This window comes from Erpetoichthys calabaricus, chromosome 6, assembly GCF_900747795.2.
Source record: "Erpetoichthys calabaricus chromosome 6, fErpCal1.3, whole genome shotgun sequence".
Classification (NCBI taxonomy): domain Eukaryota; kingdom Metazoa; phylum Chordata; class Cladistia; order Polypteriformes; family Polypteridae; genus Erpetoichthys; species Erpetoichthys calabaricus.
The window spans coordinates 128,205,927-128,232,966 of record NC_041399.2 but is presented as its reverse complement, the minus strand read 5'-3'; the positions used below and the strand labels follow the sequence as shown (position 1 = coordinate 128,232,966).

The window sequence follows — 27,040 nt, the reverse complement described above, 5'->3', positions numbered from 1 at the left end:
GTCTCATGAAAACAAAAAATATAAACAGACCTTTGAAGTGTTTTGCATGGAAATACCCTTGCCCTTTAAAACAAGATTTGAAAAGGAAGTCTCTATATCCTGGAATAAATATTGTTTGATTTTTCTATAGCAATTTGCACCCATAATCTTTCAAAAAGAACGAATAAACAAGGTGTTTGTACTGAAATTCTAAAACAATTTCCAAACAGTAAAAATAAACTTTAAAGTGGTAACGAGATTGGCTTATTGCTGGCATGTTTTTGGTTTTGAAGTGTGCATGACTATGACAGTTTCAGTTTTAGCACTGTATATACTGTAATAGCATTTAAGCTTCATTTTGCACTAGCACTCTGATGTAATGGCAGAAATCGGAAAGTGAAAGAACTTTGATTAAACAGGATGGATTATTATTCTGGACTTGTTTTGTTTTTGTTGTATTTTTGTATATTTTATTTTCAAAATCATAGAATTACAGTGGTATGGTACTCAATTAAACATATAATAACAACATAGCAGATAAACCAATTACTTCAATGAATACAGAGAAAACAAAGGAAAAAGGCAAAACAAAACAAGATTCAACAAGAAAGTTTTCAAAGAGAAATAAAATAGACATGAGCAAAAAAAAAGTCTCACTTTTTAAATATGATAGAACAATTAATAGCGCAAGGGAGTCAATTATAGTCAAAGCAGCCATATTCTAAAATAATAATGCTGAATTCTTGCCATGTTTTAAGAAAAGTTTTGGACATATCCTATAAGGGAGAAATTGATTTTTTTCTAATTTGATATCGTATAGAACTTACCCACCTGAGTTATAGAATGTAGGTAGGCATTCTTCCAGTTAAGAAAGATACGTTTGCATGCTAGTAGTGTGGTGTAGGCTATTGCAATTGAAGGAAGGAATGTTAGGTTTGAATACACAATGTCTAAAAATCAACAGTACACCTTATGAGAACGATTTAAGAGTAGTAGTGGACTCTATGCTATCAACTTCCAAACAGTGTTCAGAAACCAGTTTTAGTCTCCGGGCTACAAAAAGGACATCGCAGCACTAGAAAAGGTCCAGTAAAGATTGACTAAGCTGATTCCGGGGCTGCAGGGGTTGAATTATGAAGAAGGATTAAATTGAGCTGTGCCTTTTCAGTTTAAACTAAAGAAGACTGAGAGGTGACATGATTGAAGTGTTTAAAATTATGAAGGAAATTAGTACAGTGGAATGAGACTATTATTTTAAAATGAGTTCATCAACAACACGGGGACACAGTTGGAAACTTGTTAAGGGTAAATTTCACACAAACACTAGGAAGTTTTTTTCTTTACACAGAGAACCACAGAAGCTTAGAATAAGCTACCAAGTAGCGTGGTAGACAGTAAAACTTTAGGGACTTTCAAAACTAGACTTGATGTTTAAAGAAGAATTAAGTGGATAGGACTGGCAAGCTTTATTGGGCCTGTTCTCGTCTAGATTGTTCTAATGTTCTAATATTCTAAATAACAAGCTTATAAAGTTGTCAGACAATCAAGAATCGGTCTAATAATTACAGAGAGGCCAGAGCAGATCTGCAGCATGATGAAGTTTCATGTAAAAAATCTAAAGTATTACACAGAGGAAATAAAAATATTAGATTTGAATACACAGCAGGAGGTCTGAAACCTTTCTACAGCTAGACAATGTACAGAGGTGGTTAAGTAGGCCATTATATCAAGATGTGTCGAGTACAAATCACGTTAAGCTTAAGCTATATAGTTCACTAGTGAGGCCTAGCCAGCAATAATGCAGTAGAGAAATTCCAGATAAGAGAGATCAGACTGATTCCATTACAGCAAGGTATGGGTTAAGACAAAAGACTGAAAGAACTGAACCTTTTTAGTTTATTGAGATCAAGAGGTGACACGATTGAAGTGTTCAAAATAATGATGGAATTAGTATAGTGTATCCCAGCTGTTAATTAAAAATGAAAACACCAGGATACAAACATTAAGTTTTTCTTCACATAAAGAAGTTACCAAGCAGTGTCATAGGGACCTTCAAACCTCAACATGAAATCACTCAGAGAAATTAGGTGAATAGGATTAATAAGCTTGTTGGTCTGAATGGCCTGTTCTTGACAAAATTATTCTCATGTTCTAAAAGACAATTTATAAGCCAGATTGACAAAGTAATAAAGTGGAAAGGGAAAGGCCTGGGGATAATGCAAGGAACATTAGTTGACCTTATAAACAAGAAACACAAATACAGGTACTAAAGAGATCTGGGCAGTACAAACTGTATACTGTTAACCTCAAAATGTGTAACAAATACAAAATAATCTGATTAATGTTCTCTACTAGTATTGCAGTATTGTGTTAACTTAAAATTGTTTTAAAGGAGTAATTTGATTAAACAGACCATAGCTAATAGAACCAACTTTGATTTTAAAAAAAGTAAAACTGGGTGAAAATATTTTGTTAAAGTGAAATAATAAAGATACAAGCAGTACGTATGTTACTTCATGTCCAAAATGACTGGGAATTGTGCATTGGTGGTTAGAAATTAGATATTGAGCAGGTGATGCAGCAATTTTATTTCTCCATACCAAGGTTATTATAGTTTTGCCTTTTTATATTACTTTTTATTTCTATATTTTTTCTGACCTTACTTGGTAATTCAGTTCAGTTTTAGTTTTTCTTCATCATGTATTTTTAGTTTTAGTTTAGTTTTTATTTTACAAAGACATTTCTATTTTATTTTTATATATACAGTGGAACCTCGAGATACGATCACCTCTGTATACGAGAAATTCAAAATACGAGGAAAGTATGAGCGAAAAATTCAGATCTAAATACGAGCATTGGCTCGTGTAACGAGCCACGAGCCAGGCTGTGGGTGTAGCTCGCGGCTTAGTGAGGGGGCGTGGTAGCTGTAGCGAGCCGCAGGGCGATCTGCGGTGTCTGCGTTTCTCACCTAAGTGCACAGGTGGGAAACTGCCCACATCCATGATTTGTCCTGTGGCTGATGGGCTGGGCAGGGTTGCCACCCGTCCTTTAAAATACGGAATCGTCCAGTATTTGAGAATGAAATTGCGCGTCCCGTTTTGAATCAATACGTATACGTCCCTTATTTTTTTGTATTAAAAGTGGTAACCCTAGCAGCTGCCATGTCTTCCCCGCATATATAGAGAAGCGCGAGCCAGTTAAGGGGGAGAAGAAGTAAAAGAAAAGAGAGGAGAGGAGAGGAGAGAGAACGGAGGTTGCAGGAGGAGGCAGGAATCCGCAGCAGTAGGAAGTCGGTGCGAGAGAGCAAGCGAGTACAGGCTCGCGTGTAGCTGAACAGGCGAGCCAAACAGCTGAAGCAGGACGGTGTAGAGAAGGTCAGCTGCATTAAGTGTCTCGCCTGTTGCAGAGCCCGCATGGGAGAAGCAGGTGAGACGCTAACAGAGAAGAAGCACCGGGGATTGTCATCTGTTTTTTGAAGACTGCTTCCTGTTGACGTTTTAACCTCGTGTTAAAGGATTGTTATTCTTATGTACTTTAAACCTCCACTTCACAACTGTTTTAAGGATTATTTATTTAAAGATTTATTGAATGCTCTACTGCACTTTGGACACCTGTTTTGATTCTTTTAATAATCAGTTATATTATTTACCAGTGTTATTTATTAAAGGTAGACTACAGTATATATAATTTATCAGTGTTATTTGTTAGGAAAATTGATTTTTATGTTAATATATTTGGGATGCGGAACGGATTAACTGGATTTCCATTATTTTCAATGGGGACGTTTGTTCTAGATACGAGAAATTCGCTATACAAGCTCAGTGCTGGAACGAATTAAACTCGTATCTAGAGGTTCCACTGTATTAGTTTCAGTTTTAGTAATTATAGTATGGTTAAAGAGCTACTATGGAATTTAGTTTTTGTGTCACAATGAGGCAGAGCTGTACACTTAATGGGTTTGGATATAATATGAATTTAATGTTAGTGGAAGCCTACTACACTACATGACACAGTTTACTATTTGGTTTTGTTTTTGTGTTATAAAAACAAGCATAATCAAAACCAGGTACTGAACATGAACAATTTTACACAATTTTATAATTTTTAAAATATTTTTATGTCATTTGTGCTGAACAAATCAGCGCTGACTGTTGGCACTTTTTTCTTTTCCTTTTATTGCCCAGAATGGGCCAATTTGTAATGAACTTTAGGTGAATTTTAATGTTTGAGAGTTTTTTACTCTTAATGTCTACAGCACACAACATATCCCGCTCCAATGACAAAGTGCTTATAATGAATGCCTTCAATATTTCATTCAAAAATCTCAAACACTGGACTTTGTTATTTTCTACCAGCCATATTGATCTATGATTCCATCTCAGGCACAAACAATTTATAGACAGAATTTTGCACCTGCAGGCCTGGAAAGATATAAAAAAATAAGGAGAGATTCTACTGTGTTCGGACAGGTGTGACCATGAAAATCACGGGGTTAAGGAAGAACAGGACTCTTAGGCTTGAATGAGTGTGCAGACCCCACCTAGCTGTGTTGAGGGAAACAAAGAAAACAAGCATGTAGTGTAAAGGTTAGGGGTAGTGAGACTTGAAAAGCCCACCATAACAACAGTAAACCCATAATGAGCAGAGCAAGAGCAGGTAATAGGAGTATGGGCAGGCACAAAATGCATCTCAGATTAAGAACAATATATACATTATCTATATACATTATCTAAACCTGTTTATCCGGAGCAGGATCACAGGAACCTGGAGCCTACCCAAGCAGGTTTGGATGAAAGGCAGGAAAACTCCCTGGTATGCAATATGTATGATATGGCTGATGTTAAGAACAAAAAGAATATGATATTTCAACTATCTGTTTTGAGAGAGAGAGAGAGAGAGAGAGAGAGAGAGAGAGAGAGAGAAACATTGAAAAAACATATTTTAAAGCATAATTCTGCTACTGGATTATTGTCACAATATCAGGTATTTTGAGCTGTGAATATGAACTAAAAAGATAAATTAATAAATATAGAATAAATACAAAAACAAATTAGCATGTTTAGCTTTTCACCACTTGGCAGACTCACTTCCCCCACCTACCTCAGTAAAGACATTGCCAACGCAGGGATTTTACAAGGTTTGCATTGCTTCATTGTTAAACAATGTTTTTAAAGCAAAAGTGATTGGTCAGCAACAATATGCTGATCTTGTTTGATGACATTGTCAGTCTCTCGATCAGTGCCGTTTTATTTTCAAAAATCAGGAGTGGTCTCCCCTAGACTTTCTCGTGTACTCAGATATGGGAATGGATATTTGAGGAGTAAACCGCAAGACAATGATTATATTATGTACAATAAAGAACCATCAACAACAAATCAAATTAATTAATATATTGAACAATTATTATAAAAGTAAATTTGAATAAATTGGACTCTGCAGCTGCATGAATAAAAAAAAAACTGAGTATGTGTTCAGGTAAAGTATCACTTCCAGTAAATGGATTTAGCCCAAAAGTTAATACAGATCTACAATTGTGGTGTAACAACCACATGCCAAATTTCATCCATCTATCTAGTTGCATTTTTCAGATATTATGTTTATATATATATATATATATACACACACACACACACACACACAGATAATTCCAAAAAACTGTATTTTCGGACTTGGGGAGTTCTAAAACGTCAAGATTCATCAAAATGTCAAGGTCGAATTTTTTTCAATATTAGTATACTTTCTCTATACTTTGTATACTTCGAGTGCGAAGTAGCAGGTAAATTACTGTCAACAAAAAGCAGGCACCTGAGAAATAAATTGAAATGTTACTCACTCGTGATTTTTCTGTCCATATGGTAAAGTTTTTGTTGACCAGCACATTTCGATTTCAGGCGTTTGAATTACATCTTGATATACAACAAGTGCAAAGAAAGGCGACATGTAAATCGCTTTCTGTTCCACACGCTTTACACGCGTATTCTGCTCGCTCTGTCACCGCAAATGCTATGTGAACACCCGGACTCCATCACCAGCTTCCGTTCACCGGATGAATGCAGGCAGCTCGTGGTGGATGGCTTTCAGTTTTAGAGTTAAAAGTTATAAGGGTTAAAAACTAACAGCAAAAAAATTAATTCAAAAATGAAAAGTAAAATTATGTTTAGTAAATTATTATTTTATTTCAGTTAGTCTTTCCAGCTATTTTAATAGTTTTGTTTAGTTTTAGTTTTTCAGTTCAGTTTTGTTATTTTATTTCAGTTTACGAACATGTTTTTTTAATAATAGTTTCAGATTTGATTTTAGTTTTCATTAACTATAATAACCTTGCTCCACACATATTATTATATACGTTTATTGTGTGTTTTCTATTTTTTGTTTTCTCTCACCAAGTAAGGTTTTGTTTTTTTAATACTTTTTTCCTTATAGGGCAGAGAAAGGCAAATTTTACAAGAGACTATTCATAACTTCCATTCTTCTTTTGGGAGCAGTGCCAGTAACCTTCCAGCTGCTGGATATCCTTGTAAGTCATCATATTTTGTGATATCTATGAAGGTAGAATTACACGAGGGGCCTGAGTTGCCTCGAAAGCTTTCATATTGTAATCTTTTTAGTTAGCCAATAAAAGGTGTCATTTTGCCTGACTTCTCACTACAATACTCTCAAAAACATTCATGTTTCAGAAAACAGTTTGTCTGTTCATTGTAGATTGCATTATTTAAATCCTAAGCTGCACTTGTGTGGTCTGACGCAGGTGATTTCCTATCTAAAACATAGCCTAATTTACCAAACCATCTTATTATTGAAGTCTGCTAATTTCAGCAGGACCACTAAAGAAACAACAGACTGGTTAATTAAAACTTTCAGTAAGTTTACCAACCTCCAAAAATAAACCACATTATACTTGAGCAGCCAAGTCTTCATTATATCTTTATTACCTGAACTATCAACTTCCATGATTACAATTTTTGGGATGAGACAAATTATTAACAAAGCACATGTCCATTTTAATCTGTACTCCAGCACCCCAAAACCCAGACACAACCTCACAAACACATTTCCCAGTATAATAAAAAGGTTCATTTTCACTAAATACCTTCCACAAATGCTTCAAAAGTGACATAAATAAAATACAACATAATTCTTCTCTGTTTCTCTCCTCCACACCCCCCAGGTGATCTTTGTCCTCCTTCTACCTAACTCCAAGTGAGTGGATGAGGTCAAGCAGTCTCTTTTATATTGGACCCAGGAGTACTTCCGGTGTAGGACATCGACTGATGGAAGTACTTCCGGGTCAATCAGAAGTCCCAAAAAGTGGGGATTTTGAATCCTTTCAACTTGTCCTGGTAGCCCACACGGAACCCAACAAGGCTGCCTCACAGGACTACAGGTCCCAGCATGCCCTGTGGACATCTGTTTGGGAATCCAATTCCATGGAGGCTGCCACCTAGCATATTAGGAAAAAAAATATTTATCAGTGCTAATCACCCCTGGTTCTTCCATTGTATTGGCCTCCTGGTCCCAGTCCTTGTTCCATCTCATTCAGGATGCCAGTCCATGTGTGCCATTTATTATACCATAAAAGCTGCAATATCTTCCATACTGCAGTGCGGTGCTATCCAAGTGACAACATCATGTCCTTTAGGCCAGCACATTTCAGGACACCCCCTTCCTCAGAGCATTCTAAATTGTAAAACAGATCCATCATAAACTTTTGGATTGAAATAATAAACACAGCCAACATATAATACTCATTATCATAATTTAACACTGGGCCTTTGAGGAAGGCACTTAACCTGAAAATTGCTCCACGGGCCCTATACAATAGCTAACCCTATGCTCAGACCTCCAAAGGTCATGTAGAAGACAATTTCCCCTCAGGGATTAATAAAGTGTGTGTGTGTGTGTGCGTGCGTGTGTGTGTACTATATATACAGTGGGGCAAAAAAGTATTTAGTCAGCCACCAATTGTGCAAGTTCTCCCACTTAAAAAGATGAGAGAGGCCTGTAATTTTCATCATAGGTATACCTCAACTATGAGAGACAAAATGAGAAAAAAAAATCCAGAAAATCACATTGTCTGATTTTTGAAGAATTTATTTGCAAATTATGGTGAAAACTGTCACTGCTAAAATACTATGTTTCCATAAGGCATGTCATATATTAAAAGGAAGTTGCTACTTTGAAAGCTCAGCCAATGATAAACCAAAATCCAAAGAATTAAGAGGGGTTCCCAAACTTTTTCATATGACTGTATATACAATATATATATATATATATATATATATATATATATATATATACAGTGGAACCTCGGTTTGCGAGCATAATTCGTTCCGGAGACGTGCTTGTAGTCCAAAGCACTCGTATATCAAAGTGATTTTCCCCATAAGAAATAATGGAAACTCAGATAATTTGTTCCACAACCCAAAACTATTCATATAAAAATGATTAATACAAAATATAAAGTAAAAATACATAAAACAAATTAACTTGCACTTTACCTTTGAAAAGAATCATGGCTGGTGTGAGTGAGTTTCTAAACTCTTGTGGGATTGCACCCAACGGGACGACACACGGAAGAGCGTCCCAAAGCAATCACAGTCTCCCAGCGCTGTAGCAGTTTTCCGTAAAAGTGAATCTGAAAAGATCGCGGACATGCTATAAGCGCCTGCCGTCAATGGGTGATACAAGGAACAAGGAACATTATAAATGTGCAGGGCCCTGCTTGACTGCTGTGTCTGTGTATAAATAACCGCTCTGTTGCTGTTTCAAGCTGAATAAAGCTTGTGTTGCTAAAGTACTGAGACTCAGCTTCGTGTTTTAGGGTGCAAGACGGGGACTCGCACGTCACAGCACACACGCGTGCGCGAGCACACACACACATACACACGAGCGCGCGCGAGCACACATACACACACACACACAAGCGCGTGCGCACACAGTCACAATGCTAATGCTATAGTAAACACTATATGCTCGTACGGATGTTGACTATATGAGTGAGACACGCCGACTCAGACGGAGAATAGGAGATGATTGCCCACAATCCCGCAGTGAGAGAGAGAGAAGAACCATCAGCTCAGTTGTGATCACATGACGCTCAGCAGACAAACTACTCATACTGCAAGACCTCGCTCGTTTATCAAGTGAAAATTTATTAAAAATTTTTGCTCGTCTTGCAAAACACTCGTAAACCAAGTTACTCGCAAACCGAGGTTCCCCTGTATATATATATATATATATATATATATATATATTGTGGGGAACAGCCCGGACACAGACAGGTAGATATCGTTTTATCACCTAACACACGTTTATTTACAATATTATACAACTGATGAAGCACACAACCCAGTGCCGCAGCACCAATCACCCTCAGCCCAGGCCCTCAACAATCCCTCTCTTTGCCTCCTCCACTCCTCTTCTCCGAGCTCCGTCCTCTTCCACCCGACTCCAGTCATCGTATGGAGGGAGGCGGCCCCTTTTATACACACCCGGATGTGCTCCTGGTGCCTCCCAATTAGCTTCCGCCGGCACTCTCCAGTGTGGCGGAAGTACCAGCTGCACATCCGGAGGGTGTACCTGGTCGTCTTCCCCCCAGCACTTCTGGGTGTGGCGGAAGTGCTGAGGGCCAGGGATCCATAGGCATTGGAGCGCACCCTGGCGGTGTCCACGGGCCCCTATAGGGTTGAGCTTCTCAGCTCTGTTCCCGTGGTCCCCAAAGCCTCCAGGGCGGTCACCCCCACGTGGTCAGGGGGACGCATAAGCCCTCCTTCGGTCCTCCTGGACGTCCTGGCTGGGTACCACCCCCAGCCTCCTGTGACACAGCCCTATCGGCAGTGAAGACTTATCGGGAGGAGCGGCCCATCCCAGGAGGGCAGATTTTCCACAAAGCGGGTCCTACTGTGTATCCAGGGTCCGGTCCTGCAACACAGTAAGCACAAACATGAGCGGAAACACTGCCTGGACACCACCACCTGGTGTCCTTTCGTGCCTCGTACAGACAGCGCTCACCCCTCCGACTGGCAACCCGGGATATGCCTCTTCAGCACCCCCTCTGCAGGTTCCGTGCCCCCCCTAGTTGGGATATCAGACAGGACCGCTTGCACCCCCGTCATATCAGCCAGCTTTGGGGTTTCCCTCTGCCTCGGCAGAGGGCGGCCCTTCTCTGGACGTGAGCATCTTGCCTCACGTCCGCCCTTATCAGAGGAACCGGCTCTCTTCCCTCGATTCCTCCTCTTTCTCTGGGACGTCGTGATGGTTTGGGTCTCCCTATAGGAAAGATATAGACCCTGTCCCGTCTGCGTCCCTGTGGATTGGCGTGAGACCGATGCTGGCTCGGGGTGTAGGACGCTAGGACCTGTGGCACTCATCAGCCAGCGTCCTGCCTGCCCTCTCGCTTTCCCTGCCCTCACCGCCGCGTCCACTGTCGGAGGCCCCCCTACTTGAATCCGATCATTTACATCACGATTCTTTTCGGATTGGGTCTCCCTTATTCTTTACGGGGCGGTTTCCACTTACCTGCCCCACCGCATCCCTCCGGCTGAAGACTCCAGTGTCGTGCTGATCCGCCCACTGTTGCAGCATCATCATGGACTGCCTTCACCTCCAGCTCCTTCAATTCTCTACGGAGGACGTGTATCACCTGCAATAACAATTCTGTGGGCTGAAGGCACTCCTCCAGCTCACGCAGAGCTGCCGGCAAGCACAGAAAGTCAGCCAACTGTAGACATACCTGTCGATCAGTCACACACGCCGGCTGCTTCCTGTGGGGCCTCTCCTTCGGCCCAATCAGGTCCTTCCCTGGCTCGGGATGGACATTCCTTGGTCCTGCCTTGTTTTAGTTTGGGAAAATGGTTCAAAGGTTTTAACAGAAAATAAGCAGGCAAGAATCAGAGAGGAAAGGTCCAATACTTCAATTGTTTACTTGTTCAAATATAATATCAGTTACATACAATATAATAGCAATATACATGCAGATATAGGAATTGTACTATTGACAAAGATATATGATTTATACTATTGACTTACAGTAATACAGATATGTGAATTATACTATTGACTTACAGTAATACAGATATGTGAATTATACTATACTTACAGTAATATCAAAAGACCCAGAGCCATCATCCTAGACCAGTAGACTGAGGGAGCCCGCGTGTCAGTCTCGTCAGAGGATCAACTCGTGAGCCTGGTCCAATACCGGGCGGTGTGCACGTTCCCCACGGTTGAGCTTCCAAAGAAACTGAGGGCGGAACCTTCCCTTATATACTAATTGAGTGTCCTTGCCCAAAATGGCTTACGTGTAAGCAGTGTATACAGAAGTGATCAGTTTCTGCACACCTTCTTCCCACGGGACATCTTATTGTTTTTCTTCTACTTGGCCCTCACTGAGATGGTGCCTAGTATCAGAAGACACACAATAACAAGCGTTGCTTGCAATGAAGTCCCTCGAAGTGAAAAACAAGTACATGGCCTTGACTGTATTCCCATAACATTCTGAAACTCTTTATGAGAAGCAAGTTTTTGCACATTCTTTCGCTATCATCCCAAACATTCCAATCTTTGTAGCTGGTTTTGCACTGAAGCGACCAGTCCCCCCCTCTTACTCCTTTATTTTATCCCTTCTCCTGTTACAGAGAAAACCTTTTTTATTACAATCGGTCCCTCGCTCAGCGCAAAATCAGCAACCTTGTCTGTCGTGCTCTATTATTAATTCGTTTTAAAACACAAAACACATAGCAATTGAATATAGTCATTAAAGCAATAATAATAATAAGCAGCACCAAAGGGTGTCCGTGTGCAACAACAGGTAAAACGTGATATCTACACAAGGTTATTATAGTGGTAACATTATATTGAAACCAATACCCATTACATATTGTATCATTACACCTAGTATCTTCAGGTTTAACCGTTAACCATAAGCTACTGCTAATGTTCCATATATCTTGCCATATTTGCATATTATTAGTCCTTAAAGCCATTTGCATGTTATTTTTCTGTATCTGTGCTTGTAATATGTTAAAAGTGCATACAGTCCAGTTCATGAAAGTTGAGACATTTAGCCATCGAATGTCATTGCTAGCCATGATTATCCAATCTGAAGCGCGTTGTTCCCAGTTTACTGTTTGCTGATGAGAGACCATGGACTGAGGTAACCACCTAGCCATTTGGTCTGCCACTTTGTGAGTATGTCGTCCCACATTCTCAAGCTTGTTTGCAGTTATTTCATTATCTACGGTGTTTAAAGTTCCTAGGGTGGTGCCAACCCCTCCTAAGAAAGTGTCATACCATGCCCGTTTAGCACACTTACACTGTGGCAACAGTGGAAACGTCACTTGCCATGTAACCTTAGTCCTTTTTGCTGTCGTAGAAACAAGTGTCAATTATTGGTTCTACATGTGACTGTCTCGTTATGGGGGTTCTAGCCCACACGGCTATAGCAAGCATTGGTATAGTCCTGTTAATAATTTCAGTTGCATTGATCCAGCCAATGGGCCCAGTCTTATTAGAGGTGTATTCGCCTGATGTTGCATTGACCTCGCACTGTACCTTGGAGCCATTCCAGGGCCCCATACACCAAGTTACTTTCGACGTCCAGGTAATATTTAAGTTTTCAGAGCACTCAATCAGATACTTCTGTGGTTTTACCCCCGGCACCTTCAAGTTCGAGGAGTAGATGGTGCACCCGTCACCAGTCGTAATTGTAAGGACATTGCAAGACTGATTCTCCGGACACGTCGTGTTCTCCTGCCGTCTAGATTTAGTGGAATTGTTCCACCACCATCGGACCTGAGTCGTCTCCGTTGCCTCGCCTCCTAATGTGGTGGCTCCTACTTCATTCAGAACACCCCCAATTCTGTAAAACAAGAGCACAGCATGTTGCACCCACTCCTCACTCCCGTCTATAGCAGTGTTTTACAGGAACATTTACCCATGCTTCTTCTCCATTGTATAGAACAGTTACAATCAAATCCTGTCCCATTGCGATGATTTCTGCCGGGCGGGGTGGTTCATGGGGTTGTTTAACCCACACCTTCGCCCCATTAACCAATTTAGGAGCATCTGTTGATCCAAATCCCCCCACATTCCGGCCAGTCTTAACTACTGGTGCAGTACTTTCCTGCACTTTTCCCATGTGAACTGGTATTATTAACAAGTGCGCTATTCGATCTCCCTTAGTCAATTTGATCGGATCCCCCATTGAGGATTGTAACAGAACTTTGACGGTCCCTTGGTAATCTGCATCGATTACGCCTGCTAGCACAGTGACTCCCTTTAGCGCCAGACTTGATCTTGGGCATACATGCCCGTAGTGTCCCTTCGGGATTTTCACCCCTTTGTTTTACATGCTGAGCTCCAAAAACTGGATGGTAAGCCACTGCCTTTCATTTACTTATTCCCCAATATGAATGTGCTGCTTGAAACACCAATAAGTTTTTTCATTCCAACTAACTGCTAAAATGGCCATTCCATTAATTCAAATGCAGTACTTTCAAAAGCTTTCATATACAAACACGTGCTTTGCTTTCATCTCCTCGATTTCTTTCTTTAATTCACTTAGTTTTCAGTCACATTATTCAACTCATGCCCTGCAGTCTACAATGGCTATACAAATCCACCAGTTTCTCCACATTCAATGTCTAAATCAAATCTTACCTTAGCACTGGTTACTTTTACAAAAAGTTATGAATTAACTATTGGTATAACATTTTTAAACCTCAGAATTATACAGAGAATGCAGTGCAGTAGAGAATAAATGGAAGAAAACATTCTTACTCTTTTCCTTTTCTTTCAGTCCTCTGTTTTAACTTGCAATTTGGCATTGGCTGTTTTTATACTGCCACATGCCATTTTTCATACCAATTATTGCATTTAAACAAATGCACACCATATTGTCACTTACACTTTCCTTCATTACTACATACAAGTAACCCTCACATTATAGCAGCTTTACTTGTAAACTGACGTCTCCAATATACATATTGTTTTCTCTGCAGCAATAATCAACACAGGGGCTTTGAAAGGAGTGCTCCCAATAACCAGCTTAAGTTCTACTGCTGTTCCTCCGGGTCAAAAGACCCCGAAATCAAAGCACACACTTTAACACTGAGCGGTCGTTGTTTAATCCGTATGGCATTCTCCTTATGCATCGCTACGTGTACTGCTAGCTGCTCGTGACTTTTTAGCCAGGTATTACTCCTCTCTCTTGCTTTCCCATCTATTTGCTTTATAATTATTAACCATACACAATCTGTCTGACCAGCAGACAAGTGTAGGTTTTCTGTTTCAGCCGCCTTTGCCTCCACTTGATGCAGAGACGGCTTATCTGCGTCTTTGACTAGCGCAGCTGCTGCAGCTGACTCCGCCCTCCTCGAGGAAAGCACAACGGCCTCCGATTCGACTCTCTCTATCGCTACTGCTACGGTTAACGTTGCCGTTAAAGTTTCTGTTGCAACTACTGCTGTCTCCATTTTTAGCGAAGAAAACACAGCTGTAAAAGCTGATTCTACCGTACACCTAAAAAACTTCAGAAATGCTGTTGATGCACGCTGACATTTGCAGGCTGTATGCCAGCATGCGATTACAGCATATTTGCCACCTGTGGACGATCCATCCCTATTATATATTCTTTCACTGGGGTGATTAGTACGGGGTAGGGTCTCACGGGCAACTGACCAATTTGTAACACCACCGTCACCTGAGTGGCAGGGATGTCCGTTCCCCCAATCCCCTGCACTGTCAATCGTTTCCCCTTGAATTTAGATGGATTCTCGTATATCAAAGTGGCCTCCGCACCCGTATCGATGAGAGCCTTTACTATTTGTTTGTTTTTAGTTTCCCAATGTATCGTTACCGGTACAAAAGGTCGAATGTCCGCATCATGCCAATTTAGGGCTCTCACCTGTGCTTGGCCCCATCCCTAACAATCTCGTGCTGCGCGTTCTAATTCTTCAACGGGATATAAAGACCTTCCTTTATTTTTCCCTTTCCCTTTAGCTTTTTTCCCTCCTTTCTTATGCTTACTCTTGCGTCGGTTTTTCTCCCTATCTTCCTCCTCCTCTTCCTCCGAGGAGCTCTCGGAAGATGAAGAGGGGCCAGTTTCATCACGCTTTTTGCTCAATTTCTCCCACTCGGCAAAGGTAAGAACTTCGTCATGCTTTTTACTTACTTTTTCCCATTCTGCAAAGGTAAGGAGCGAATGTACTTCCGCCTTTGCCACTCGCTTCTTTATTCCGCCAGACTTATCTATAAGTCCTTTTTTCTTTGCCCTGTCCAGGAGCAGTCCTGTAGGCTGTCCATCTATCTCCTCCTTAGGGACCTTAGCATTAATTAACGCTCCCCATAACTCCTTCCTATTCACTCCCCCTGTTCTATAGGCGCTATTCCTTGATGTAGCCCCAGTGGGTTGTGTTGCAGCTGTCCCTGGCGGGGCTCCTCCCCACTCCCCCAGGTCACCTAAATCCCGTAATTTGGCTACAACTTCCCCCACTCCTGCACCTACCTCATTCAGTAAAAGAGTCATTATTATTCCTTTCAAGTTAGCAGGGGCTGTTTTTATTAGGATGGTCCTGGCTACAGATGTAAATGGGAACACATCTAACTGATCCGCTTGGCCCGCTACCACGGCGTCCCTCATTGCCAATTCTCTAACCACTCGAATCGCCTGCTGCAAAGTCGTCCATGGTTTTACTTCAGGCCAATTCTGGGGGTGTGGATATATTTCATATGCTGCATTCGCCGCCAGCGCCAGCAACGTGCTGTCCCCTTCTAACTTAGTCAATTCTTGTCTCATTGCTTGTTTAAAACGGGAATCGACAGCATAATCTGTAAATTCAGTACCATCCCCCTTATCCAGTGACACATGCCCGGCTCCTGCATCATGCAAGCGTACGAGCCATGTGTCTACTGGCTCATTTCGCCCTTGTGCATAACGTGATCTAAATCCTTCCCTTTCTTGTGCAGTATAATCTTCGAAAACATCTCCCCTCCTAACATTACCATGTGCGTCAGTAAAAAGTCTGCGACGCATCACGGGGTTAGCCTGTAAAGGCAGAGGATCAATTACCGACCCTGCATCGGGTCCGTCATCATCCTCATAATCATCATCCCAAATGTTACCGTCCCATTTTTCAGGATCCCACTCATGGACGTTAGCTGCGGCTACAAACGCTTTAACCTTCGCAACATCCGGTCTGCGCTTCTTTTTCGCATTCACCTTGGCTATGCAAAAGGCTGCCTTTTCCGCCATCCCCTCGGCTCTCTGTACCCGCGGCAATAATACAGCTACCTGGGATTCGGCCATTGAGGCCCGCCCTAACGCATCCGCCAAGTCCATTTGCATTTTCTTAATCTCCCTTTCTTTTTCGTCTACCAGACTATCCAGACTTCTAACCGCAGTTAGCAAAACCCACCCCCGCGTCTGCAAGCCCGTTATGGGTTCCTTTACAGACACCTGACATTTCTTAAACATCTCTGATTTCCTTTGCCTCACTTAGTAATTCAATATTTTACCAAATTCCCCAAAATCCTGCAGCGACTACGCCAAAATGTTTTAGTTTGGGAAAATGGTTCAAAGGTTTTAACAGAAAATAAGCAGGCAAGAATCAGAGAGGAAAGGTCCAATACTTCAATTGTTTACTTGTTCAAATATAATATCAGTTACATACAATATAATAGCAATATACATGCAGATATAGGAATTGTACTATTGACAAAGATATATGATTTATACTATTGACTTACAGTAATACAGATATGTGAATTATACTATTGACTTACTGTAATACAGATATGTGAATTATACTATACTTACAGTAATATCAAAAGACCCAGAGCCATCATCCTAGACCAGTAGACTGAGGGAGCCCGCGTGTCAGTCTCGTCAGAGGATCAACTCGTGAGCCTGGTCCAATACCGGGCGGTGTGCACGTTCCCCACGGTTGAGCTTCCAAAGAAACTGAGGGCGGAACCTTCCCTTATATACTAATTGAGTGTCCTTGCCCAAAATGGCTTACGTGTAAGCAGTGTATACAGAAGTGATCAGTTTCTGCACACCTTCTTCCCACGGGACATCTTATTGTTTTTCTTCTACTTGGCCCTCACTGAGATGGTGCCTAGTATCAGAAGACACACAATAACAAGCGTTGCTTGCAATGAAGCCCCTCGAAGTGAAAAACAAGTACATGGCCTTGACTGTATTCCCATAACATTCTGAAACTCTTTATGAGAAGCAAGTTTTTGCACATTCTTTCGCTATCATCCCAAACATTCCAATCTTTGTAGCTGGTTTTGCACTGAAGCGACCAGTCCCCCCCTCTTACTCCTTTATTTTATCCCTTCTCCTGTTACAGAGAAAACCTTTTTTATTACATGCCTCCATCCAATCACCGGCGGGCATGCAAGACACACCGTCCAATCCCTTGCCTGTCTCGGGGAGGGACTTCCGGTCCGCAGCCATCTTGTCTCCCCTCCTCCTGGTACGGTGGCGTGCCTCCGGGCACCCTCACAGCTGCCGCGGTTTCTCAAGCTGCAGCGACTCTTTCTCCACAGTTCCTCCTGTTGCCGCCACGCTGAGGAAGCCCCGCAGACCGGCACGCGTCTGCCACCGACTCGGATCTGGGCAGTCCCTGCCTGCAACAGAGAACTTAAGTCTGACCCCGCAGGGCCGACCATTGTTGGACAGGGCATTTACCTTCCGGGTCCTGTCTGTCCGAGGCACCTGCCTCGGCATGGCCTTCGTAGACGCGATGCTGCCCCGGACATCCTCAGCCACGGCACGCTCGTAGGAGCCCGCTGCATTCCAGCAATGTCCGTTGTCATCCTTCCACACCAGGGGGAAATGGCCCTTCTGTGGACTGGTGTTGGTCCGTGGAGCGAATCGCTCCTGCAGGGTTGTGCGTGTGCTGCTCCCGTGGCGCATGTTTGGGCTTACCTGCTGCGCCAGACTGCCCACAAAATTATTTAAAATGATGGGTCCCTGCCTTGAAGCAGGCAGAGAGTCCCATCTGGGATGCCATTGTGGGGAACAGCCCGGACACAGACAGGTAGATATCGTTTTATCACCCAACACACGTTTATTTACAATATTATACAACTGATGAAGCACACAACCCAGTGCTGCAGTACCAATCACCCAGTCCAGGCCCTCAACAATGCTTCTCTTCACCGCCTCCACTCCTCTCAAGGGATTCGGCCCCTTTTATACACACCCGGATGTGCTCCAGGTACCTCCCAATTAGCTTCCACCGGCACTCCCCAGTGTGGTGGAAGTACCAGCTGTGCACCCGGAAGCACTCTGAGTGTCCCTGGTCTTCTTCCCCCCAGCACCTCCGGGTGTGGCGGAAGTGCTGAGGGCCAGGGCTCCATAGGCATTGGGGCGCCCCCTGGCAGTGACCACAGGCCCCTATAGGGTTGAGCTTCTAAGCTCTGTTCCCATGGTCCCCAAAGCCACCAGGGCGGTCGCCCCCACGTGGTCTGGTCTTCTGCTGGGGCTGTTGGAGTCAAAGGATGTCAGCACGGCTTTTAACAAGGGGGCCAGTTACCAAAAGCAAAAAAAAGTTTTTGTAATTTGTGCTACAAGTTCCTGTCTGTCTGTCTGCCTGCCTGCCTTCTGCTGGGTTATATGCACTTATTCATTTTGTCCTGGATTATTTTGGGCGTCTGGATTGTCTGCCATCTGCCTGTGTACATGAGGACTGTAAGTGGATTCATGGCCATCCTGTAAAGAAAGGTGCACTCCTGATCCCGTCCACCCGTCTTCACCATTTCAGGTACTAGCGGTAGGACTATCTTTACATTCCCATTCAACATGTGGATCTCTGGACTATCTATTTTCATCATTACATTTCATCCGTTGTCATTTTTCATGAACGTTTTTCATGATTTACTTTGTGTTTTGTTTGTGCTTTGTTGTATTTAATGTGTAATCGCCGTAAGGGGAACAGGGGTGGTATTTTCATTTATTTCATTTGTTTTCATTAAATTCTTTATTTGCTGTTTGATTACCGGTTTGCTTTGTTTTTGTCTCTATTTGTGAGTGCATGCGGGTCCAGCCAAGGCTGGGTGCGTCCCTGGAATCTTCACCATAAATATAAATAAATCTCCATCTTCTCAATGGTGTGAATCTTAGCGGCACTGGACCACTACAGCGTTATTCATTTCTCCTTGCTGCTGATTGACTGTGATGCATCCCCAGCTGAGTGTTCTTCAAAAAAAAAAAACCTCTTAAAAAATGCTGATAGACTACCTTCCCTTACTTGCGGCTTCTGTGTCATGTGATATGCATCTCGCGCGACACTACGCATGCTTAAAAGCCTGAACAGCACGTGTCCTTTTTGACTGATTGCTTTGTTTCTCTCAACCAACCAACCCCTCCACCCCCCCCCGAGCTCGTTTTACTTCTAAAAAAGACATGTTTGTTAGACATGTTTGTTTGAAGTGTTTGAATAAAGTTCCAGTCTCTACAATCTCCAGTCATCGAATGCTGGCAGTTGGCTCTGTGATTTCATCCATGGCGTCAGTTACACCTTGTACATATTGTTCCAGTAGTTTTTTAAATAGTTTTTACAGTTCATTAGCAGTGTGTAAAATGATCAGTGTTGCAGTAATTGTGATGCTCTTTGCATGAAAAAAGTGTTCCGTTAAAATTTAACTTTTTCTTTGAATTGTGACGTTTACTTAAAGTACAGCAAAAAAGTATTTGGCGTCCAGGGATGCAGTAACCCCCAAGTATGTGGCAGTTTAAGAGTTAAAGCCCCAAGATGCCGCCGAAAGGCCCTGCACCTTCTAAGGCTTCTGGTAATGAAAACGTGCTTGCATGAATTACAGTACATATAGTGGTAACATCAGTATTTTACATTCTAGCACTGCGGGAAACATAGCAGTACAGTACTGTGCAGTACAGTGGTGTGAAAAACTATTTGCCCCCTTCCTGATTTCTTATTCTTTTGCATGTTTGTCACACAAAATGTTTCTGATCATCAAACACATTTAACCATTAGTCAAATATAACACAAGTAAACACAAAATGCAGTTTTTAAATGATGGTTTTTATTATTTAGGGAGAAAAAAAAATCCAAACCTACATGGCCCTGTGTGAAAAAGTAATTGCCCCCTGAACCTAATAACTGGTTGGGCCACCCTTAGCAGCAATAACTGCAATCAAGCGTTTGCAATAACTTGCAATGAGTCTTTTACAGTGCTCTGGAGGAATTTTGGCCCACTCATCTTTGCAAAATTGTTGTAATTCAGCTTTATTTGAGGGTTTTCTAGCATGAACCGCCTTTTTAAGGTCATGCCATAGCATCTCAATTGGATTCAGGTCAGGACTTTGACTAGGCCACTCCAAAGTCTTCATTTTGTTTTTCTTCAGCCATTCAGAGGTGGATTTGCTGGTGTGTTTTGGGTCATTGTCCTGTTGCAGCACCAAGATCGCTTCAGCTTGAGTTGACGAACAGATGGCCGGACATTCTCCTTCAGGATTTTTTGGTAGACAGTAGAATTCATGGTTCCATCTATCACAGCAAGCCTTCCAGGTCCTGAAGCAGCAAAACAACCCCAGACCATCACACTACCACCACCATATTTTACTGTTGGTATGATGTTCTTTTTCTGAAATGCTGTGTTTCCTTTTACGCCAGATGTAACGGGGACATTTGCCTTCCAAAAAGTTCAACTTTTGACTCATCAGTCCACAAGGTATTTTTCCCAAAAGTCTTGGCAATCATTGAGATGTTTCTTAGCAAAATTGAGACGAGCCCTAATGTTCTTTTTGCTTAACAGTGGTTTGCGACTTGGAAATCTGCCATGCAGTCCGTTTTTGCCCAGTCTCTTTCTTATGGTGGAGTCGTGAACACTGACCTTAATTGAGGCAAGTGAGGCCTGCAGTTCTTTAGACGTTGTCCTGGGGTCTTTTGTGACCTCTCGGATGAGTCGTCTCTGCGCTCTTGGGGTAATTTTGGTCGGCCGGCCACTCCTGGGAAGGAAAATGGTGTTTTTGCCATTTGTGGATAATGCTCTCACTGTGGTTCGCTGGAGTCCCAAAGCTTTAGAAATGGCTTTATAACCTTTACCAGACTGATAGATCTCAATTACTTCTGTTCTCATTTGTTCCTGAATTTCTTTGGATCTTGGCATGATGTCTATCTTTTGAGGTGCTTTTGGTCTACTTCTCTGTGTCAGGCAGCTCCTATTTAAGTGATTTCTTGATTGAAACAGGTGTGGCAGTAATCAGGCCTGGGGGTGGCTACGGAAATGAACTCAGGTGTGATACACCACAGTTAGGTTATTTTTTAACAAGGGGGCAATTACTTTTTCACACACGGCCATGTAGGTTTGGATTTTTTTTCTCCCTAAATAATAAACACCATCATTTAAAAACTGCATTTTGTGTGTTACTTGTGTTATATTTGACTAATGGTTAAATGTGTTTGATGATCAGAAACATTTTGTGTGACAAACATGCAAAAGAATAAGAAATCAGGAAGGGGGCAAATAGTTTTTCACACCACTGTATATGGGTTTACCTTTACATACTTTTTTTTTAGGTAATGTATTAAGCTGAGTTGGAAATTAAATTAAAGTGTTTTTGGGGCATATTTAGGGTTTAAACTATAAAAATAGGCATTTTTTTTAACCACATCCAAAATTTGCGGTTTTTCACAATTCGCGGGTGCTCTAGGAACGTAACCCCCATGAATTTTGGAGGTGTACTGTGTGTGTGTATATATATATATATATATATTGTAACAAGAATGAGGGAAAGACTTTGTAAAGGTTTGGGCTAAGTCACCCGTATATTGTTCCAAGGCTGCAAAATAGGTTTAAATATGAACAGAGGTGTTCACTGATCTGAATCCAAAACAGAACTGATTGTATTGAGGCAAGATGGCGGCTTTAAAGGCCAGTACAGGAATTGTCGTTGTCATTGGGACCGAAACGGGAAGTGATGTCGTCAAATGGACCAAACCGGAAGTGACGTCTTCAGAAGCACCACAAACAGAAGTGATGTCATCAGAGGCATCAGAACCGGGAGTGACGTCATCAAAGGTGCCAGAACCAGAAGTGCCGTCTTCAGAGGCGCTTGAGAAAACCTAGTAGGATTTCCTGAGAATGGTCTGCAAGGAACTGAGAGAGACAGTCAGCACATCCCGCAACCCCATGGTCTGTCTTGGAATTATAATTATTCAGGCCCTTTAGCTGCCTCCTTCTCGCATGTGTGTACCAAGGTCACCCCTCAGCCCAGACCCATAAGGTCAGGCATCCTGCACCAAGAGGTCGTGGGCTCGAGAGAGAGAGCATCGACGTTGGCATGGAGAGAGTACTTATGATGATTAAGTGAAAACTTGTACTGTTGGAGGTCAAGAAACCACCTGGTGATCCACGGATTCCCCTTTATGTAGGACCATCCACTGTAGAGTAGCATGATCCGTCACAAGAGTTAATTCCCGGCCCAAGAGGTAGTACCTCAATTGCATAATCACCCATTTTATCACGAGAGCATCCCTTTCCACCGCCGCATACCTGGTCTCCCGATTCAACAGCTTCCAGCTCATGTACATAACGGGGTGTTCAACACCATCAACGCTTTGGCTCAGCATGGCACCCAGGCCTGTGTCCGAAGCGTCTGTCTAGAGAATGAAAGGAAGAGAAAAAATAGGTGCTTTCAATATCGGTGCTGAGGTAAGGGCCTGCTTTACGTCACAAAATGCAGCGTCAGTCTTCTCAGTCCATACCACATTGTTAGGAGCCCTCTTCTTTGTCAAATCACTCAAGGGCGTCTCTCTCTCTCTCCGAAAACCCGAGGTACAAACCAGCGGTAGTATATGGGTAATCCGAGAAATGTTTGGACTTACCGCTTGGTAAGTCCAGGGCCAGGGCCATTTCAATATGGCTTTTACTTTTGAACGTTGTGGTTTTACAGTACCTCGACCAACCGGGTAGCCCAAATATTTAGCCTCTTTCAATCCAAAGAAACATTTCTTTGTATTGATTCGATGTCCGGCCTCTACTGGTGTTCGCAATACCATTCTAAACTGCTGTATGTGTTACTTCCATGTGCTGGAATAGATGACAGTGTCATCTAGGTAGGCAGCACTATACGCATTATGGGGTCGGAGCACTTTATCCAACAGATGTTGGAAAGTCGCAGGTGCCCTGTGTAACCCGAATGGAAGGATGCGATACTGCCAATGTCCGCTAGAGGTGCCAAATGCGGTCTTGACCTTAGCAAAGTCCGTTAAAGGAATCTGCCAGTACCCCTTCATCATGTCAAGTGTAGTCAAAAATTTTGCCTGACCAAGCCTTTCGAGGAGGTTGTCCACTTGAGGCATTGGATAAGCGTCAAATTGGCAGACTTGATTGAGCCAACAGACGTCATTGCAAAACCTCCAACTACCGTTAGGCTTACTTAAACAAGATGATCGGGCTAGACCAGGAACTATAACTCTCCTCTATCACTCCTAGTTCCAGCATGCATTTGATTTCCAGCTGCACTTCAGCTTTCTTTGCCTCAGGAAGTCGATAGGGGCGCGTTTGAATGATAACCCTGGGCTCTGTCACTATGTCATGCACAAACAGAGAGGTCCTTCCGGGTTTATCACTCACCACCTCCGGGACGGACAGGATAGCTGTTTCAAGCTCCCATCTCTGTCTGGGCCGAAATTAAGGATGTTTGTTTGAGCAAAGAATGTGAGAGGCTGAGCAGAGGAGGGTTCAGGATCCTTTTTCTACCATGGCTTCAGCAAGTTCACATGATAAACCCGCTCGCTCGGTTGACGATTGGGTTGTTTCACCAAATGATCGACAAGCCCTTCCTCTCCTTAATTTCATAAGGGCCTTGCCAATGGGCAAGCAGTTTAGAATGGGAGGTAGGAACTAAAACCATGACACGATCCCCCAGAAGGAATTCTCGGAGAGTCGTACCATGCTCATAATAGCAGGCCTGTGGTGCTTGCGCCTCCTCCATGTGACATTTTAAAATAGGTTGAATTTTCCCAAATTGATTGCATAATTGTGCGACATACTCTAATATATTGGTAGAGGGAAGAGCCTCTCCTTCCCATCCTTCTTTTAAAATATCCAATATTCCCCGAGGTTGTCATCCATATAATAATTCAAATGGCGAGAACCCCGTTGAGGCTTGAGGGACTTCCTGATAGGCAAAGAGCATGAGGGGGAGGAACTGGTCCCAGTTCCTCCTGTCCACGCTGACCACCTTGTGAACCATTTGTTTGAGAGTCTGATTAAACCTCTCTACTAGACCGTCGCTTTGAGGACAATACACAGCAGTCTTTAAGTGCTCTATTTTAAGTAACTTGGCAGTCTCCCTGAACGTCTCCGAGGTAAAAGGCATCCCCTGGTTCATAAGGACTTCCTTCGGGATGCCGCACAAACACAAAGACCCCTAAAAGTTCCAGTGCAATAGCCTTAGACGTGGCCAAGCACAAGGGAACAGTCTCTGGATATCGAGTAGGATAATCCATGAGGACTAATATATACTTATGTCCTTGGGCTGAGGGCTCTGGGGGTCCTACTATACTCAACCCTAATACGCTCAAATGTGACATCTATCAGGGGAAGGGGAACGAGAGGAGCTCGGTCCTTCCTAGGAATTTGCTGTACAGTAATCCCTCCTCCATCGTGGGGGTTGCGTTCCAGACCCCCCCGCGAAAGGTGAAAATCCGCGAAGTAGAAACCATATGTTTATATTGTTATTTTTATATTGTCATGCTTGGGTCACAGATTTTGCGCAGAAACACAGGAGGTTGTAGAGAGACAGGAACGTTATTCAAACACTGCAAACAAACATTTGTCTCTTTTTCAAAAGTTTAAACTGTGCTCCATGACAAGACAGAGATAACAGTTCCCTCTCACAATTAAAAGAATGCAAACATATCTTCCTCTTCAAAGGAGTGCGCATCAGAGAGAGAGAGAGAGACAGAAAAGCAAACAGTCAAAAATCAATAGGGCTGTTTGGCTTTTAAGTATGCGAAGCACCGCCGGACAAAGTACTGTAGCTGCAAGGAAGGGAGCAAGCATTTTTCAGCATTTTTTAGAGGAGTGTCCGTATCCTCTAGGCCAGTGTGCGAACAGCCCCTCTGCTCACACCCCCTCCCGTCAGGAGCAGAGAATGTCAGAGCGAGCGAGAGAGAGAGCGGAAAGCAAACAATCAAAAATCAATACGTGTTGTTTGATCTTTTAAGTATGCGAAGCACCGTGCGGGAAGCATATCGCTTGCAAAGCAGCCACATGTAAGCCCAGCAAAGAAGGGAGCAGTGTGAAGGTAATCTTTCAGCGTTTTTTGAGGAGCGACCGTGTCCCCTAGGGGTGCAAACAGCCTCCATGCTCACAATATATTTGAGGAGTTTTATTTAATACATAATACGCGCTGTGGTTGGGTAGCTTCTCAGCCATCTGCCAATAGCATCCCCTTGTATGAAATCAACTGGGCAAACCACTGAGGAAGCGTGTACCAGAAATTAAAAGACCCATTGTCTGCAGAAATCCGCGAACCAGCAAAAAATCCGCGATATATATTTAAATATGCTTACATATAAAATCCGCGATGGAGTGAAGCCGCGAAAGTCGAAGCGCGATATAGCGAGGGATTACTGTAGTTGACACTCCGGATAAGAGATGCAAAAACGGCAAACCTCTTCATTAATTCCTGGCCAATAAAATCTTTTTTGGGCACATACATCGTCCAGATCTAAACACTAGCACGGAGAGTCACTCGCTTACTGAAGCTGCAAGTGGAAGCTGCCATCGCTGTACTTTGTATATAAGACCCAGATCAAATGTTATTTACCTAGATTTATTTACTTATCTTCCTACAGCATAAAGTCACAAGTAGACTGCGGAGCTTCCCGTGTACATATACAAAGTACAGTGATGGCAAAAGTGCGACATGCATTCTTTTTCCAATGTAGAACCCTTGTCATCATCTGAATTCACCTCTGTTATAGGACATCTTGTCAGATCAGGAGGAGCATGTGCATAACTGAGATAAAACTGAATAAATAAAAAAAACAAAGCTAACCTTTATAAGTATCATAAATTTACACCAGCTGTTACAGACTCAAATCAAATGTATGTTTTTATTCTAAAATAGTAAGAATAAGAGCAGCTCACTTCTCAAAACAGAGTCATCCGGGGTCGAACCCGTGAAATTTTGATTACCAGTCAACTGCTGTTACTGTTGCATGAACCAAAGTGGTCGTATCAAAAGGGTGTCAATGTCGCACCCTAATGCAGGTTCTTTTTCTGCAGTTATATTCTTGAACAGAAGCGCACTTGTTGTGTTATATTTGTACCTTTTGTGAAAGTGTTTACTTGGACTTCAGGCTTTACACATTATACACTTCGTGTCTACATTTTGTCAATTATTACTAAAACATGAAAAACATTTCTGTTTTAACGATGTGTTTACATAGATTGTTGTATACACGGAACATACACGAAATGCATGTGTTCCAAATAACGATATATTATTTATAAAAGGTGTCATTTTGCTTGACTTCTCATTCTATACAACTCTAAGCAACTGACAGGCAGGTAAACAGACTTGAGCAGAGAAAACTGTGCGGCAGTGGGAAGATGTGATAGCAGGCTGCATGCTGCTTATCGACACATTTACAAGACAAAAGACGCTGGCAGAGAGGTGCGAAGGGATTTAAGGTGGGACGGATTTACAAGTTTTTTTTGTAGGCTTTGGTAATTCTAGTGTTAATGACTACAGTTTCCGTATGTCATACTGTCAAGGGTTGGTAAGTTCACATGAATGGCCACCTGCATCCCTCCTCATTCCCAGGTAGGTTGCACGCCAAGAGGCCCGGGGACTTTGGAACAGGCTCCGGTTTATACAAAAGACTTATTTTGTGGGATGTAATCCCAAGGGTGTCCACTAGAGGTGTAAGAGCCATTTCCTAGTTAAATAAGATTCATAAATGTTTTACTTAATGACAGTGCATAATCCATTGAAGGTTTCTATAACCCCTATCAGCTGAATTGAATTGGTATATTCTAACTATTTCTAGCGTATCTGACTAAACATTATTCT

At 42.4% G+C, this 27,040-nt stretch overlaps 1 protein-coding gene across 1 annotated transcript in view; it reads left to right on the top strand.

The window, feature by feature from the left end:
- The window catches only part of LOC114653540 (ankyrin repeat and SAM domain-containing protein 6-like), a 271,092-nt gene that overhangs the window by 233,791 nt on the left and 10,261 nt on the right, over positions 1-27,040 (top strand). Inside the window, exon 15 of the mRNA XM_028803920.2 lies at positions 6,403-6,496. Coding sequence (XP_028659753.1) covers positions 6,403-6,496 — 94 coding nt within the window. The remainder of the gene's footprint in view (positions 1-6,402; positions 6,497-27,040) is intronic.